We start from the raw sequence: 18,486 nt of genomic DNA, 5'->3' as shown, positions 1-18,486 counted from the left end.
TTTATATGGTGGCCCTCAAGATCCACTTTTTCTATTTGGTGGAAAAAAAAAAGACTATAGTTTCTAGTGATACCCAATCAAGTTTCACATCTATGTATATTGGTGTTAATATAGTAAACAAGTTAACTTTTTATGTATCCATAACTTTTAAATAGTTGATATAACTCAAATAGTATTTGGATAATTATAACCTTCAAAATATTATTTACTTATATATCTATCCCGTATTCTCGTTAATATTAATTTTCACTTTTTTTTGTTTGAACTTAGAATCATGTGCAAACATTTATACTCTTACTAGGTTAAGTCCCGTGCCATGCACGGTAATTTTTAATACTTAATACTTATCATTAGTTTAACACTATTATTTAATTATAAAAAATTATACCTAATTGCAAAATAGGATGAAAGTTCTGCAATTACAAAATTTAATAAAATTTATCACTATTATTGCATAATATTGTATAAAAAAAAATACTCATAGTATCCATGTTTGAATGTGTACAAATGGAATATACTTATCAAATATGAAGTGAAGTTTGTATAGTTTGTATTAAAGACTTCTCTAAGAAGCTTTGGCCAAAAAAAAAAAAAAAGTCTTTTGGAGGGAAAATTTTTAACCAGGAGATGACATGTGTCATTCCTGGTTTCGTCTTTAGTATAAAGTTATAGATAGATTGATAGATGTTTGAATGTGTACAAATGGAATATACTTATCAAATAGAAAGTGAAATTTTATTGTATAGTCTGTATTAAAAACTTCTGTAAGAAGCTTTGACCAAAAAAATAAAAATAAAAAAATAAAACTTTTGGAGGGAAAATTTTTAACCAGGAGATGACATGTGTCATTCCTGGTTTCGCCTTTAGTATAAAGTCATAGATTAAGAATATCTATTTACATATTTCCTTCATTAATCCTACCAAAATTTATGACATAAAGTCAAACTAAAAGAGCTATCCAAATATGACTAGATATGATGCACGCATTAATCAATCTTTAATGCTACCAAAAATTTGTGATATAAAATCAAACTAAAAGAGCTATCCGAATATGACTAGATATTATGCACGCATTAATCAATCAAATAAAAGACTCTAGACATCATTTGACAAGTCTAACACAGTAACACACATGGAGTAACACTACAAAGTAACAAGAATAATTAGTTAATTACTCATTTATTTCCAACTTTAAAAGTTTCAACTCTAGCTTCATATTATAATAATAATCCCATGTCCTAATGTCCTACACAACCATTGTAATTATCAAATTACCAAAGTGGAAAAGTAACTTTGACTTCCATTCAAATAAACATGTAATTTTTTAAATTTGTTGGTCCAATATTCACCAAAAACATCCAAAAATAATAGGCTAACAAACCACAACAAAAGTTAGCATAACAAACCTCTTCCCTCCCATTTCTGGGATCCCTTATTTTCTCTCTTCTCCTCTTCAATGGCGATTTCAACCCAAAAGAACAGCATTTGGGACACTGTCCTTGAGCTTACCAAAACTGCCCAACAAAAGGGTACTGACCCTTTTTTGTGGGCAATTCAAATTTCCTCAAATTTGAACTCTGTAAATGTTTCTTTGCCTTCTATTGAACTTTCACATACTATGGTGTCCTACATTTTTTGGGACAACAACGTTCCTTCTGCTTGGAAGTTTCTAGAAAAAGCCCTTATGTTGAACATGGTTCCTCCTTTGCTTGTTCTTGCTCTCCTTTCTACTAGGTTTGTTTGTTGTTCCGGGTCATTTTAATTTTATTGTTTTGCATTGTTTATAATATTTGCTGATTGTTATTTGATTGGGTTTTGTTGATTTGATCTGAATTTTGCATTGAGTTTGTCCTTTTAATGTTGTGGGTTATTTTACATTTGTAGTAATTTGTGGGTGTTTTCTTTGCATCTTGATGTTTGTATAATCATCATTGGTAATTTGGATTAAACTTTGGATTTTCGTATTGATTAATGTTACATTGACTCTAAGAGTTAGCAACTCTCACAGTGTGATTAGCCATTATTGAATTAAAATATTGTTTTATAATCCGGATTAAATAGTTTTTAATACTAGGAGATAAACTTGGAATTTTTGGTTAGATAATTGGTTGGTGATTGAAGTTTCTTTATGTTTGATGGTTTTTGCAAATCTATGTGTCATTATCTTAGATCGGTTATTCAATGTTTGAATTTGTCTGAGATTTTCTGCTTTTTGATCTTTTATGGCCAATCTTGACATTTTGTCCTTTTGCTAGTTTCTATTTCATTCATTTTGATAGATAATATTGAGGCATGCACTACAGTGATAATCCCTGGGTTCTGCAAGACTGTACTGCAAGTCTAAGTTTTGGAGCAAACTACTCGAATATTGGATTGTGGTTACTTTTTTGCCTAAAGTTTACTCAAGCTGCTGGTTTTTTTTTTGAGGGGTGTTGCATAAAGTGTATTTATGTTCTCTATGTGTTTGGAAACAAATGAGGATTTGAATCAGATGGCGTGTCTTATAAGGGGATCAGAGTCTTAGAGAACATTGAAAGAACGAGGAAATGATATATTAGGTTGTGAAAATCTATAGCTTTGCAGCGGTCCTGGAATTAACTCGAAAAACTGTATTTTCCTTGGATTCATAGATATCACAATGAAAAACCCCATGGTTTAGTCACTACATCTAGGAAAGTGTTGGCATCATTCTCTCCAACACAAAAACTAACATCATATTGAAGTGTTAGCCCTATTCTGAATTGCACGATTATGGGTTGATCTTGTATGACTATCCCAGCAATAATTTCTTCAGTGGGAAACTTGGTATTAAATTTTTCATCAGAAAACCTTTACTAAAAAAAAAAATGGATATAAAACTGGTTGTGGTATTTGCATGAGCGCTGCTTACTTTGATTCAAAATAAAGTAAATGTACTTTTGCTCATGTTGGTAATTCTATATCAATGATGTTTCTTAGTACTGTTTTTGACAAGCTGTTGACTTAAAGCTCTTCTGTTCTACTTTTACTAAACTGCATGATTAGATGGACTACTTTTCTTATTCACTTTTAGCCTCCCCTCTAAAATTTTCTATCATGTTAACTTCTCTTTTGAAGGCTAATATGTTGCTAAGTTATGGTTAGATTCTTCTAGCTTTTGATATGCATTGCAGTTAGCTGCCCCATATAATGATGATTGTGGCATTTCCGACTTCAATCACTTAACTTTTGTGGTCTTTCCTGTTATTCTGATATCTAACAATTCCCTGATCTTGGAATCTAGATTGTTACCTGATTTTCTCATCCCTTCTTTGTCATTGCATGTTGAGCTTGTTTTATACTCATGCTTTGCTTGAATTTCCTTTCTCCACAGGGTCATTCCTTGTCGACATTCTCGACCTACTGGATATAGGCTTTACATGGAATTTTTGAAGAGATATGCTTTTAAGTTGAAGTCTCAGATCAGTGTGCCTAATTTTGGAAAGTAAGTTCTAAATTTAGATGCTTTAAGGGGCAGGGGTCTGTATCACTCATCACCTTTGTCTTCAACTCATGATCTAGTTTTGTGCTGCTTTCAGTTTTTGTGTTTTATGACAATTTTAAGTGAATTATGCACAAATAATGTTGAGTACATATTGGATGAATTCTGAATGGATTGAAAAAGAAAGTCGATGGTGTTTATAATTGGCTGGGAAAACTGATGCTAACAGTTCAATAGATAAGCTTTTACAGGTTGCTTTGGGGTTGGACTGGGTTGGGTGCGTTTACTATGTGCAGAATTAGCTCTCTTTGCTTGGAATATGTCATTGCTTCTTTGTATATCAAAATGTATCTAAGATTTTTCACGTTCAGAGCTCATGACACTAACATTTCCTAAGAGCTGTCTTTCCTCCCTTAGATTACTGTTGTTTAGATAACATTTCAGCTCTCTGTCCATAGTAAATCATCTACTACAGCTGTCTGTTCAGCTATGCATTTTGCTGGTATTTAATTGTTATTTGCAAAGATCTTATTAGCTTCTGAATCTTGGAGTGGTCATATGTAAAGAAGCTACCTGTATATAAGTATTTCTTGTTCTTTCCAGTCACTTTGGTGTCACAGGTTTTTCTGCTTATGGTGGCACAATATGGGGATTCTATGGGTTAATTAAATTGATTTAGCTTTATTTATTTCTCAAGATGTCAAGTTTACAGACCTATTTGTCTGAGAAGTGTGATTCACTGGGTGGTATAAATAGTTACTGATGCTTACCCGTATATTTGCTGAAATAATCCTTTTTTTTTTTTTTGAATGCTGATGTTTATGCATGCTGGTGTTATTGTTATTGCTGTAACAGTTACCTTTGTTCCTCTTTCTTCTTTTTGTTTTTCTCAGAAAGGGGCTTTACTAGTCTAATATTTATAAGTTTGGATTAGAAACACTAAATGGGGTGGGCTGATTTGGATTCTAGCCCTTTTCCAGTAAATTAAGAGTTTCAACCTTAATGTGAACTTTGTAAAAGTAATGTGTGGTCACTTCTTGTGTGCTGAAAGATCTAAACTGTTAAGGAGAAGAAATTAATGATAGTCCTGATAGGCAAATAGTAGAGCTGCAGACCCTTATCATGGCTATTATTGGATAATTATCTCCTTTAGATTAAGCTGTGCGGCACTTGAATTATGATCTATATAGAACTTAAATTTCTTATTATACTTGTTTCAAGTGACCCACTTTCTTCACTCTTTTTTTATTTAAAATTATTTTTATTTTTTTATTGGTGCTTTCCATGTATTGTTCAACTTTCTCTTTCATTGTGTGGATTATGCTTAATTGTAATGATTATTTATTATTACATATCCTTTTTTGTCTTAAGACCTTAATCTTATTTTCTTTCTTCTTGCAGAGTCATGATGTCAATTGAGCATGTCCTATGTCTTTCTCAGATATTTGGTTCACGAGCAAGTGAACCAAATGTTCTATTGGTTGAATTTGTGTTTACTATCATGTGGCAGCTGCTTGATGCATCACTAGATGATGAGGGGTTACTGGAACTTACCACAGAGAAGAAATCTTTCTGGGCTATTACTACTCAAGAGATGGATATTGATCCTTATGATAATTATGATGAGAAGAAGTTTGAACAACTTGACAAATTGAGAAGAATGAATACTGAGATGGCCTTTGAGATTATTGGACAATTTTTTAAAAATGGAGTTACCTTTAGAATGATTTGCTTGGTTCGCCATAACATGTAAGTCTTAAATATTTTATATTGGTAAAACCCTTAAAGGGAAGCTCCTCTTGTTTTTTCTTCTGGTCAGTTAGACTACAAGCTGAGCTTTTAAGTATTCCCCTTTCTTCCACTCTTTTGTCACCCTACCCTAAAAAACAACAATAAAGTGATTGCACCAACTATGATTACACCTCGCTTTTTACTGGTGCAAGTTTTGTCAAATAAATAGAATATTTTGGTCAGTTGTGTGTGATGAACCGACCTTAGGAGGGGCATTATGGGTATTCAAATATGATTCTGTTAATAGTCATAGGGAGAGTATGCATAAGGAAAGGCAATGTTTATTATTGTTAGAGAGTGGAAGTACTTTGAAGAGCTCCGACCTCTAGAAGGTTGGTTAGAAGAGAAAAAGCCTCTCGAAAGTTTGTACTATTTTTTTTTTTAATAAAAAATTTCAGTGTTCATGCAAATTCCATCTTCCTTTTTATTGCTGCTTCAATTTTCCCATTCATATTGTTTCTTAGTCAAAATCTTCATTTTCATCTCTTAGAATCGTCCGTATTATGCTGGCTTGTTACATTTTGATGGCTGAATTTGCAAGAATTGTTTCATTTTTGTCATCAGTTGCTAGTACATTGTATTGATTACACTCTGATTTATTGGCAGCACTTCTTAGCACCTTTGAATGAACTCTATATTCAATTATTCACTTCCTAGTTCCTATCTCATTAGTTTTAATTAATCTCAATCTATGTTTCATTGGCAGCACGTATTAGTGTCTTTGAAAGAACACCATTTTCACTTCCTAGTTCTGATCAACCAACCAACCACCCCAACCCCCAACCACCCTTTCCCCCGGCCAAAAAATAAATAAGTATAACGCACAAAAATCCCTCAAAACTCCATTCAACATTTAATTATGAACTGTTTACTGTAATAGCATGGAATCTCAGATGTATGTTGGACATAAAAGGCAACTCAGCTTGATGCTAAACCTCCATATGATTTTGTTTGCCTACCTCATGCTTTTGTGCTGGATTGGTTTTGATGTACCAGTTATGTAACCATGGAACCCAGAATTAATTGCTGTTATGAAGCTTACATTTAGTTATGCTAAAGATGCTCAATACCTTTTGTCTTTTCCTGCTTCAGGCCAAAACCATGGGCAGCTTTTACTGAAAGATTAGAGTTGGTTGCAACTAACTCATCAACGTTAAGGAATCCAAAGATTTTAAGTCCCAAAATGCTTTTAGAATTGACTTCTGATGCTCGCAAACTTTCATCATGGAAATACGAAAAGTCGGAAGAGTTTTCTGGTGATTTGGATTTCATATCACTGGCTTCTCCTGTTCATGGTCAAGAAACTTCTCATTCGGGTTTGTGGCTTCCACTTGATATAATTTTGGAGGATGTCATGGATGGATCTCAGGTAACAGCAACAAGTGCGGTTGAGATCATTACTGGTACAGTCGACATTAGAACTGCAAGATATGTTATATGTTGAGTTTGTTACGAAGAGGATGGCAAGTTAATGACACATTTTTCGACAGGTTTGGTGAAGTCCCTTCAAGCGATTAACAATACCTCCTGGTATGATACCTTTCTAGCCTTGTGGATTGGTGCTCTACGTTTCGTTCAAAGGGTAAGACATCTGACCATCTGACTCCAAACCATCTTTCATAAGGATGCTGTTTTGTTATAGAATGTCATGCATTTATAGATTTATTATTTCATCATTAATGTTTTCCACTTATATTCCTAATTTTTAAAAAAGCCCTCCTGTAGGGAGTGGGCTGGTAGAGGTGGTGGGGGGTGTGTGGGGGGGGGGGGGGGGGGGGTGGGTGCTGAAGAGTTCCAGCCACACTCCAGCAATATTAGAGTGGCTGTTGCATTTAAACCTTGAACTGAAACTCTATACTATGCCTTTTTGATCCATTCTGTTATAATCTGAAGCCTAAAAATGATGAATCTTTCATCTCCATTGAAGATGATTATCATCCATCTTTTATATTAAATTTTGTAAGCCATGGTTGAGTGACGTTTCCCTTCAGCCCAAAACTTGTACCGAATGTTGGTAATCGGCTTATGAGTTGAGTTGTTGAGTTTTCTTAATATTTTGATAGCAAACTCTCTAAATAATACTATCACCGTTTCCGAATACTTGCATCATTTATTTTGCACGCTAATCAATTGAGTGGTGAAAGACATTTGATTAAAAGAGAGTCTGCACAACAAAGGTACAAAAGTCGAGTAGTCTCTACTTATATATTGGTTAGTGAATTGATTTCACCAAAATAAACTTTCCATTGAAGGAAATGATGCATGTAATAGTGAAACATTCCAAAAGGGAATATGTTGCGTGTGTAACGCGTTACACAAGAGACAGACTGAATTTGTTTTTGTTATTTTGTGTCTTTTATTTTGGTTGAAATATAAACGGTACATCTCACATTGTTGATCTGTCTTGAATTTTTAAGGAAAGGGATCCAATGGAAGGGCCAGTTCCTCGCCTTGACACCCGGATGTGTGTTTTGTTGTCTATCACTCCTCTAGTGGTTGCTGATCTCATAGACGAAGAGGAAAATCCAATCGATGAATCAGAAAGTGATTTAACCAATAATTGGAGTAGAAGATGTGATCCCTACACCCGTCGCAAAGATTTGGTTTCCTGTTTGCAGATACTTGGCGATTATCAGTCTTTGCTGTCCCCACCTCAATCTGTTGTTCCTTCTGCCAATTTGGCTGCTGCAAAAGCAATGATGATTATTTCAGGCATTGATGTCTCTGGTGGATACTTTGAGTGCATTAATGTGGATGATCTACCAACTAACTGCGGTATGTATTTATCAGGATTGAATTACAAAGTTTCTGAATTTTTCTAATTTAATGAAAAAGAATGATTATGTTCTGTGCTTGACTGCCAAGGTGTTTTTCTACTGTAAGCGGAACTGTCAAGTTCTAGTGTCAGTCTTTCAATTTTCTCTGTCTGCCTCTGTGGTTCTTAGTGGTCTGCCTCATTAGTTTAATGAAATCTCTATATTTTTCTTTGCTTGACCATCATCTATTGTAAGCGAAACTGCCAGAATTTAGTGACAATCTTCCTATTTTGCTGTGTGCCTGTGATTTTTTGTCGCCTGCCTCTTTAGTGTTATAATCTTTTATATTTATCATTACTTTTTGTCGTTGCTTTCATTCAACGTCTTCAAGGCAATAGGAAATTCGCCCATAGTCCCATATTTCCTAATTTAATAGATTGTTGAAATAGAGTATATTATCGACTTTGCTGCTCTTCTCAAGAAAGATTTGAAGGGGGGACTACAAGTTTTGTAATAATTTAATAGCTGTATACTTGGTGTACAGTATTCCACTCATATGGGAAAAGAGAACAATGTTGCAACAAACTAGCGTGGTGTTACTAAATAAAATAGACGGAAGGTTGTTTGAATAGATAGAGCTTAAAGCTTACGTACAATCGTTAATGGCTTTAGGCCATCACTCTCCAATACTCACTACAATAATAATAATCTGCCTAAACTTCTCTACTCTAGACTACTTCTAATTATACTACTACTACTACCTTGCATAAGTTGGCAACAAGGCCTTAATTACTACAAGTACTACTCTTGTCCTCTTTCCACTTTAGCACACTACAAACAAATAGCCTACAGCTGCTTGTCTGCCCTGCTCCCCTGCTGCTTACAGTCCGCTGTTTCTTCTTGCTGTGGCCACGGTTTGTTGTTGTTGTTGTTGTCGGTCTGTTCCTGCTGCCTTCTCTGGCGCTGCTGTGGGTGAGTGTCACGGGTGGTGGTGGGAGTGGGTTCATTGCAAATGTAAGCTCAAGAATTAAATAGCCTACGGAATAAAGTGGAAGGTAATGTGATCATTTTTGCGTTTGGATGGTGGGGGGGGGGGATTCCAACTACCCAACCTGGATGGAGCGATCATGGTTCCTGACTTCCTGTGATCATTATTCATAAGGGAACTGAGGTGGGCGAAATTCTGCTCCCCCACCTCAAGTTCAGTCAAACTTCAAATTGTTTGACCTTGGAGTAAGGGTATTGGACATTATCAACTTTGCTGTTTTTCTCTGAGAAAGATGGAAAGGGGAAAAGGTTAGAGTAATTAATTTTTTCCAGTTTTTTGTTGACTTAAAAGTTTTGTTTATGATTACGCGTCTTTGTTTAGTAAAGCATTCTATTGAATATCTAATTCTAAGTTACGTAATTGGACAAACTTAATTGATAAGGATGTCTGATATTTTTTGTCCATCCTTTACTTAAATAGAATAACCAAGTATTAATGTAGCTCATATTAAAAAGATGGGTGGGAGGCACAAATACTTGCTTCAAATTACACCCAAACAGCAGCAGATACATAATTTATTAGTGTCAGCATCAGAAATAAGCAGAGTAGTTACTTTGTGCATATGCTTTGCTGATGACACTTGTGAAAGTTTGTGTGGTTGTTGCTGATCTTACTGCCTGTTTTTGATCTGTTTATTAATCCTCACTTGCAGCTGGGAATATGCGGCACTTAATAGTTGAAGCTTGCATAGCTAGGAATCTTCTTGATACATCGGCATATTTTTGGCCAGGCTATGTGAATGGTCAAATAAATCAATTTCCTAGTCGTATTCCTTCTCAAGTGCCTGGTTGGTCATCATTTATGCAGGGAGCTTCACTTAGACCTGTGATGATCAATTCTATGGTTGCTGCTCCAGCTTCAAGGTATGCTAAGAATTACCTAAGAAGTCTTCCTCTAGATTATTTCTAAAGCTTCTATGGATTTATCAATTCCTACTTGTTTTCTGTGGAGTTTGTAAATTTTTGATATTGTCGTGGAAGATTGTATGCGCCTTTTAAAATAGTGTGAAGGGTGGGACGTGGGATAGAGATTCAGAATTTCAGAATGGTTCTTAATTGAGTTGAATTCTCTTTGTCGCGACACAAATAATAATGTGCCAACCGACGTTATGTTACATATAGTGACTCTAATTTTATGATAGTGAGCTTTATTAAAGTTTGTGTGACCTGATTAACAATAATACTTTCTCCGTTTTCTTTTAGATGCATCACTTTCTAATTAAGGAATCTTCAATGTAGATGCATCACTTTCCTTTTTACTGAATAAATTCTCTCTATCTCTGTCCTATCACATGGGCCCTATTTATTTTTTCTGTCTACCTCTCTCTACTCCAAAAATTGCCAAGGAGTCCGTGAAAACTTAAGTGTTGCAACTAAAAAGACGGAGGAACTAACCAGCTGATGTTATGTTGAACATAATGAACCTAATTTTAGTATAGTGATTTTTATTATATATATTGACTAGTATATTAAAACTCTCATTATAATATATATTTATATCTTATGGCCTTTAATCCCCTTTATTATAACACAAGACTTATAATTTAACATAATAACCTTTATTTTGACTTAGTGACCTTTATATTAATATAAAGACTTTTAATAACATGTAAGCATAGAGTGACCCTAATATTAGTGGTCCACAATAAATTAATGTGAATTAGGTCTATTTAAGAGATTACAAGAGTATAAATTACAAGTCTCTTTTTCATTATATTTCATACTTGGCCTCTTGCTACATCTATTTTATTGAAGTCAGGTGTAAAAGATATTCTATTTAGTAAATTAACTGAGGGTAAAGCAACTGAATTTAAGCTCATGCACTTGATGGAAGTTTAGCAGAGCTGGAGAAAGTATTTGAGCTTGCAATGAGCGGATCAGAGGATGACAAAATTTACGCAGCCACAATTCTTTGTGGGGCATCCTTACTTCGGGGATGGAATGTGCAGGTAATAAATTAGACATTCCAACTTTAAACTAGTGTCGGCATTTTATGAGTGAACATTGATTTATTGATACATTTGATGTCTTGTCTTGCAGGAGCATAGTGTGTCTTTTATAACTAGGTTACTGTCTCCTCCAGTTCCTGCTGATTTTCTGGGTAATGACAGCCATCTTACAGCATATGCACCAATGCTTTTTGTGCTCTTGGTTGGAATAGCACCAGTTGACTGTGTCCAGATCTTCTCGTTACATGGCTTGGTATGCTGGGCTTTGACTCTCTTTCTGTCTTGTTGAATTTGTATAGCTTCTTAGGACACCTTATCTAATGAGTTCACATTATTTTATTCTTTGGAGTTATTAGTAAATACTACCTTCGTTTCAGAAAGTTCTTTTCGCTTTTCGTTTAGTCTGTTCCTGAAATTTCTTTACACTCTTGTGTTATTCTATTTTTAACAAACCCATTTACTACCTTACCTCCCTTACCCCTCAATATATACACCTTTGTACTATCTGTTACTCTTCCACTTTTTTCTTACACACACCACATTGACCCTCTCTCTCCCATTGCCTTAATTTGTGTGCAAATAGAACTTCTAGAAATGGAGGCACTCCCCCCGTTCTTAATCTTTGATTTACTTTAACAATTTGGAACATGAATAAGTGAGAATTGGTGGAAAGTGGGCCCTTTTTTGACTTTTTGGGAAGGAAAGAGAAAATTGTATAGAGACATTAGTATTTTTGTACTACGTATAATAAAATGTGGACCATGTGGTGGGGTAAGGAGGTGAAAAAGTGAGTATTATTTTTACCATAATAGGAATAAAGTAAAAGTAGGAAGATAAATAAAGAACATATCAAAACGGAAAGTAGGAAGATAAAAAAAGAACGGAGGGAGTAGTTTGGACTGAATGAGCAAATATACTGCTGAGCACTGGAACAAGTTGACAGTTTTTTTAAACAAGAATGATTTTTATTTGCTGGCAGAATTTGCTTTATGTTTTTGCAAATGTAAAGAAGGGACTTTTAACATTGTTGACTGGAATACTTTTTGTTGTGGTAGATATAAAATTCTACAAGTATGAACTAATTTTTTGAAGCAAGTGCTCGCTTTAAACAGTGGTGATTGTTTGGGGCATGACTATTTTGTTTTCAACTATACTTATGAAAAATTCATGAAAAAAATAGGTGGATATAGAGAATTTGTCGGTATTCATTTAGTCTTCCGCTTCTTTGCAGGTGCCTCAACTTGCTGCATCATTAATGACAATCTGTGAAGTTTTTGGATCATGTGTTCCTAATGTTTCATGGACAGTCAATGAGGAAGAAATTTCCGCTCATGCTGTTTTTTCAAATGCCTTTGCTCTCCTTTTGAAGCTCTGGCGGTTCAATCATCCGCCTCTTGACTATGGTGTGGGAGATGTACCTCCAGTTGGGTCTCAACTTACTCCGGAGTACCTCTTATTAGTGCGAAACGCTCTCCTTTCATCTGCAGGATATGTCCTCAAGGATCGTAACAGAAGAAGACTTTCAGCTGTTTTTAGTGCATCATGTCCAAAACCCATATTCGTTGATTCCTTTCCAAAATTGAAAGTCTGGTATCGTCAGCACCAAGCATGCATTGCTGCACCTCTCTCTGGTCTAATTCCTGAAAGTCCTGTGCATCAGATTGTTGAGGTACTTTTAAATATGATTTTCAGAAAGATCAACAGAGGAGTTCAGTCTTCTGCAGCTTCTGGAAGTAGTAATTCTTCTGGGCCTGCTAGTGAAGACAGCTCTTTAAGACCCCAGTTGCCTGCTTGGGATATTCTGGAAGCTGTTCCCTATGTTGTTGATGCAGCCTTAAGTGCCTGTGCTCATGGACAGGTCACTCCTCGTGAGCTAGCTACAGGTGAATCCTGTTTCATTCAACCTCTGTGATACTAGTGAATGTCTTTACAGTTTGACATGTAATATTTCTATGCTGAAAATGTATAAGAAGCGTCTTTTTTCAAGTAATTGTATATACACATTTACTCCAATCCAACTCCTACAATTTTCTTGTGTGTAATTTGTAACACAGGTATTCTACAATGATATTGGATTTTGTGGTTTTGTGTAATGATGACATAAACATGATATTTATTTCTTAATGTAGGTCTTAAAGATCTTGCTGATTTTCTTCCTGCGTCTTTGGCAACAATAGTGAGTTACTTTTCTGCTGAAGTGACTCGGGGAATATGGAAACCGGCTCTTATGAATGGAACAGATTGGCCAAGCCCTGCGGCAAATTTATCTAATGTTGAGGAACAAATCAAGAATATACTTGCTGCAACTGGGGTTGATGTTCCCAGCCTTACTGCAGGTAATATAATTATAGCATTCCCATCCTTGGCAGTTTTAAAAGCTATCCATTGTTAGTATATGCTGATTTGGTATCTAAATTTTGTCCCTTGACATCCAAGATAATATAGGTTGTGAACATTTCTTTAAAAATGGGGTGGGTTTGGTTGGCTTGTGTTCTGTGGCAACTGGAAACAAATTCTGAAATTTAAAAATTGCATGTGAATTTACACCAAAGAATTTAGGAATGCTTCTGTGATTGTAATGTCAGAGTTGTCTCCTATATTTTCCCCACTCAGGTGATTTTAAAGGTATTAATGATGTAATTATAACTTGTTTGCATCCCTGATTCCCTGGACAAAGTTGTTACTTTGCTTTGGTTTAAATTTATCATACATGTATGTTAGTTTAACGCTTAGCAACTTCAATTAATAATCATCTCAATGGTTGGTTAGATTTGCTTGCTCTAGAATGTTTTGCAGCTTTCTCTGTTTTTTGGAGTTATTTCATAGGAGTCACAGTTATTATGTTCCCCATATATTTTCCTCTCATTTATCTATTAATAAATATATGCTTTTTTTACAGCAGTAAATTCTCCAGCTACTCTTCCTCTGCCGTTGGCTGCATTTTTGAGCCTCACTATAACCTATAAACTTGACAAAGTATCGCAGCGTTTCCTCAATCTGGCAGGACCAGCCCTTGAGTCCCTTGCAGCTGACTGCCCATGGCCATGCATGCCTATTGTGGCTTCTTTGTGGACACAAAAGGCAAAACGTTGGAGTGATTTCCTTGTCTTCTCGGCATCACGTACCGTCTTCCTCCATGACAACAATGCTGTGGTTCAGCTTCTCCGGAGTTGCTTTACTACCACACTTGGTCTGAGCACCAACCCTTCTTCAAGCAGAGGTGGGGTTGCTGCCCTTCTTGGCCATGGATTTGGGTCTCATTTCAATGGGGGGATATCTCCTGTTGCTCCAGGAATTCTTTACTTGCGTGTATATCGCTCTGTTAGGGAGATCATGTATTTGGCAGAGGAAATAATATTTCTCTTAATGCAGTCTGTTCGAGAGATAGTAGGTGCTGGGATATCTAAGCAATCAAGAAAGAAACTTAAAAGGACAAAAATGGGACCAATATACGGGCAGGTCTCACTCGATGTGGTAATGACTAAAGTGAAACTGGCAGCTTCTCTTGCTGCTACACTTCTGTGGTTATCTGGGGGACAGTGCTTGGTACAGTGTCTATTAAAAGAAACTCTACCTTCTTGGTTCATATCAGTTCAGAGATCTGCACAAGAAGAATCAGAAGAAATAGTTTCAACATTTAGAGGTCATGCATTGGCGTATTTTGCAGTCCTGTGTGGAGCCTTTGCTTGGGGTGTTGACTCGTCATCACCTGCATCCAAACGACGTCCTAGAATTCTTGGGCAATACTTGGAATTTCTAGCAAGTGCTTTGGATGGTAAGATCTCTTTGGGTTGTGATTCAGTTGTTTGGAAGGCCTATGTTTCGAGGTTCATAAACTTGATGGTAGGGTGCACACCAAATTGGGTGGTGGAAATGGACGTGAATGTATTGATGAGATTGAGCGAAGGACTGATTCACTGGAATGAAGAAGACATTGCTTTTTCATTGCTCACAACTGGTGGGATGAATACCATGGGTGCAGCTGCAAAGCTCATAGTAGAAAGTGAGAGATAATGCACATCTTTCTTTCTTTCTTTTGCTGCACCTGAATTTTTATAGAAGGTGCCTGCTAGTTTCTAGTAGAATTGTACATGAGTTTCATCTTCATGTAGGGTAGTTGTGCAGCCATGACCACATTGTATTATTATTTGAAGGGAGTACATGTTTACTCTTATCGAGATTAAGCAACTAATCTCTGTAACATAGCTGTCGTTTTTTACCTTGTTACGAGTATTAAATAGGGAGAGGTGTATAGTATCGGCTTTTTTTATTTTTTTTATTTTTTATTTTTCCAATGAGCTCGTAGGTGATGATTTTTTCAGGGCTACCATTCAAATTGGTTGGCAAGTCATTATGCACTCCGTATTTCCAAATTTTATGCATGCATTTACATAAATGAACCAGCTCCCAGGTGACTTGATTACTGATAGATCACTGGCTCATCTACTGAAATATCAAGCATATGTAGTGTCATGGTTATGAAATGCTATAATACGTGACTACAAGTTTTGGACATATATAAAATATAGTAGTGCCATGGTGTCATGGTCCGAGTGTTTGCATAGGTGAAACAGATAAAAATCTCATTGTTAGACCTACTTGTGTTGGCCTCAACCTACTTGGTCGTCATAAGCCCTGATTGATCATCGACTTTGCTCGTGGTCAATAAGCAAGAGTGCCCCTCAAAGGAGAAAACTTGTCCCCTGTTTTGATGCTTTGGCTCACAAGCTTATTCTATACCAGCGTCCTTGTTCGATAGATAAAGGATCCGGCTTCAAAATCTTGGATCATAATACAGGGGCAGTTTGTTGTGTTTATACACAAGTGGCAGAAAATTCGTTCAAACTAGCATCATTATCATCAAACAGCAGAAGGCCATTGCTTAATCATTACATTGAGTAGTATCCAATAAAAATATTATATTTAAAAAAAATAAAATAAAATAAATTTGTCATTATCAAGTCATCAAATACAGAGTACCTCAATTCTCACTTGGGTCAAATGGGTCTTAGTAGTACATTTTAAAACTTTTTACTCCAGAACTTGAACGGCGAGACTTTCCCAACTTCCTTAAAAAAAAAATCTCATGCAAAACTAGCACCAGGCTGTCTTATCATCTGTTCATCTTGCATTGATTTCCGAACCCCAATCGAATCATTCCACCTCCCAGCATCAGCATAAAGGTTGGAGAGCAGGACCCTGCTTGCCCCATGAGAGGTATCTAAGTTCCTTAAACTCTTAGCTGCTCTCTCTCCAACCTCCACATTACCATGAGTTCTACAGGCTGCCAACAATGTACCCCATATGACAACATCTGCCTGCATTGGCATGCTCTCTACAATTGCCTCGGCTTCTTGCAATCTGCCTGCTCTACCTAGGAGATCCACCATACAACCATAATGCTTAATATTTGGATCAATCTTATAGACGTTTTTTATGCTCTCAAAATATTTTTCTCCTGCTTCCACCAATCCAGCATGACAACACGCTGTCAGGACTCCAATAAAAGTAATCGCGTTGGGTTGAATACCTGTTTTTTCTAAGTCTTCAAATATTCTTAATGATAAAGTAGCATGCCCATGCATTGCCAATCCACATATTATTGCATTCCATGGAGAGACTGAAGTGATTATGGGTCGTAAAGGATTGAAAACATCCAATGCATTGCTGATGCTCCCACATTTTGCATAAACATCAATAAGCGCTGCAATTAAATTGTCATTGAGAGGGATAGAATTATTTCTGATAAACTCGTGGGCCCACTTGGCTTCTTTCAGTACACCAAGAGATGCAATGGCAGAAAGAACACTCACCATAGTGATCTCGTTTGGCTGGATGCCAGCTGCCACCATTCCTTGGAACAATTCTAAAGCCATACTAGCCTGTCCACCTTGCGAATAACCAGAAATCATGGAGCTCCAGGAGAAGATATCTCTTTCAGGCATCCTGTCAAAGAATTCTCGGGCCTTCTGAATCATTCCATTTCTTACAAACCCTGATATAAGGGCATTCCAGGATGCAAGATGGGATTGACAAGCTTCCTCAAATTGTAAGCAAGCAAGATTAATTTTCCCACAAGCTGAGTAGAAGTGAATAATTGTAGATTGAATAAAATCATAACAGTTGAACCCAGCTTTTACTATTGTGGAATGCAATTGCTGACCTTCACCAATTGCCATTACTCGTCCACATCCTGAAACTAAATCCACAACCATAACATCGTTGGGCCTTAATCCTGCACTTAGCATTGAACGATACAGTGTCAAAGCTTCAACTAGCCTATCTACTTGTATATATGCATCAACAATTGTACCCCATGAAACCAGATCCCTCTCAGGAATCTTATCAAATAAATCCCTGGCTACATCAACAAACTTTGCCTTAGAATATCCATTCAGCATTACATTCCAGGAAACTATATTCTTTTCCGGCATTTCATCAAACAAGCGCCTAGCATCCTCTAAACTAGATTTAACACAATATAAATGCAGCAAATTAGTAGAAACAAGAACAAAGTCTTTGAGTCCAACCTTTGTAGTCAATGCTTGGAGAGCTCTACCATCCCAAATCCTACCAACACGAGTATAAGATGAGATGACACTAGCCATAGTTACCTCATTTGGAGCAACACCTGCAACTCTCATACCCTTAAAAATTGAGATTGCTTGACTCCATCTATCACTTTGAGCCAACCCCATTATCATGGTAGTGTAAGCAACACCCCCTCTGTCAGGCATTACATCAAACAGTTGGAGGGCATCACCCAACATACCAGATTTCACATAAGCACAAAGCATAATATTACATGAAATTGAATCCAATCGTGAACACGAATCGAATAACTTTTTAGCAACACCAATCTGATTACATTTAACATACATACTAATTATACTGTTCTGTATAAAAATATTGGAATCAAGACCTGATTTTACTATTAAGGAATGAATTTGCTGACCTTGAAAAATTGATTGGAGGGAAGAACAAAATTTCAGAGCAGAAACCAATTCAAGTTCATGGTCAATACAGTCTTTGTTTGAATTTCGGTTTCCACTTTGAATGTTGATTGAATTGAAGAAATTTGCGATATGGGGTTTCGATTCTGATAAAAATTGAGGGGATTTCGACGAAATATGAGATACCCATATCAAATTAGAAGAAGAAAGAGAAGAAAATGGTGGTAAAAATTGAAGAAATGATCTGGGTTTTAATGGCACGTACATGAGAAGATGTGATCATAGAAGAGATGTTAATGTTTGTGTTTTGGAGGGAAAACAATCAACTCTTACGCTGTGTCGAAGATTTCCAGAGTCTTAGTTTTTATTTTTTTATATACTAGGAAGCTTACGCATCGCGCGCGATACAGCTAGCCATCGTAGGGGAGTTATAAATTCGAACCTTAAAAGTTTACGTACTTTGAGTTGCGGTTGAATTATACTTGTCTTAGGACGATCAATAAAAGATTTTATCTTAATTTATTTAATTG

The 18,486-nt window shown here is 36.1% G+C and overlaps 2 protein-coding genes across 3 annotated transcripts; one reads left to right on the top strand and one right to left on the bottom strand.

Moving 5' to 3' along the window:
* Positions 1–1,333: 1,333 nt before the first annotated feature.
* LOC145607714 (mediator of RNA polymerase II transcription subunit 33A-like) lies at positions 1,334–15,426 on the top strand. Of its 2 annotated transcripts, none has more exons than XM_081663308.1 (12): positions 1,334–1,734; positions 3,353–3,463; positions 4,862–5,209; positions 6,344–6,654; positions 6,742–6,833; positions 7,669–8,026; positions 9,708–9,918; positions 10,889–11,003; positions 11,095–11,256; positions 12,235–12,886; positions 13,133–13,339; positions 13,906–15,426. In XM_081663308.1, the coding sequence occupies exons 1-12, from the start codon at positions 1,457–1,459 to the stop codon at positions 15,015–15,017; spliced, it is 3,957 nt and encodes a 1,318-aa protein (XP_081519434.1). In that variant the 5' UTR covers positions 1,334–1,456; the 3' UTR covers positions 15,018–15,426. The 2 variants fall into 2 exon arrangements, with proteins under 2 accessions (XP_081519434.1, XP_081519433.1); XM_081663307.1 differs by having other exon boundaries at positions 13,903–15,426.
* A 464-nt stretch (positions 15,427–15,890) lies between these two features.
* On the bottom strand, positions 15,891–18,223 carry LOC145609148 (pentatricopeptide repeat-containing protein At5g19020, mitochondrial-like). Its single transcript, XM_081664701.1, has one exon. It carries the CDS (start codon positions 18,221–18,223, stop codon positions 16,088–16,090), a length of 2,136 nt encoding a protein of 711 aa, XP_081520827.1. The 3' UTR covers positions 15,891–16,087.
* Between the last annotated feature and the right edge of the window lie 263 nt (positions 18,224–18,486).

Source organism: Chenopodium album, chromosome 23 (genome assembly GCF_948465745.1).
Source record: "Chenopodium album chromosome 23, dcCheAlbu1.1, whole genome shotgun sequence".
Lineage (NCBI taxonomy): Eukaryota > Viridiplantae > Streptophyta > Magnoliopsida > Caryophyllales > Amaranthaceae > Chenopodium > Chenopodium album.
Note: the sequence above shows the minus strand (reverse complement) of the source record. Positions and strands in the feature narration are given on the sequence as shown.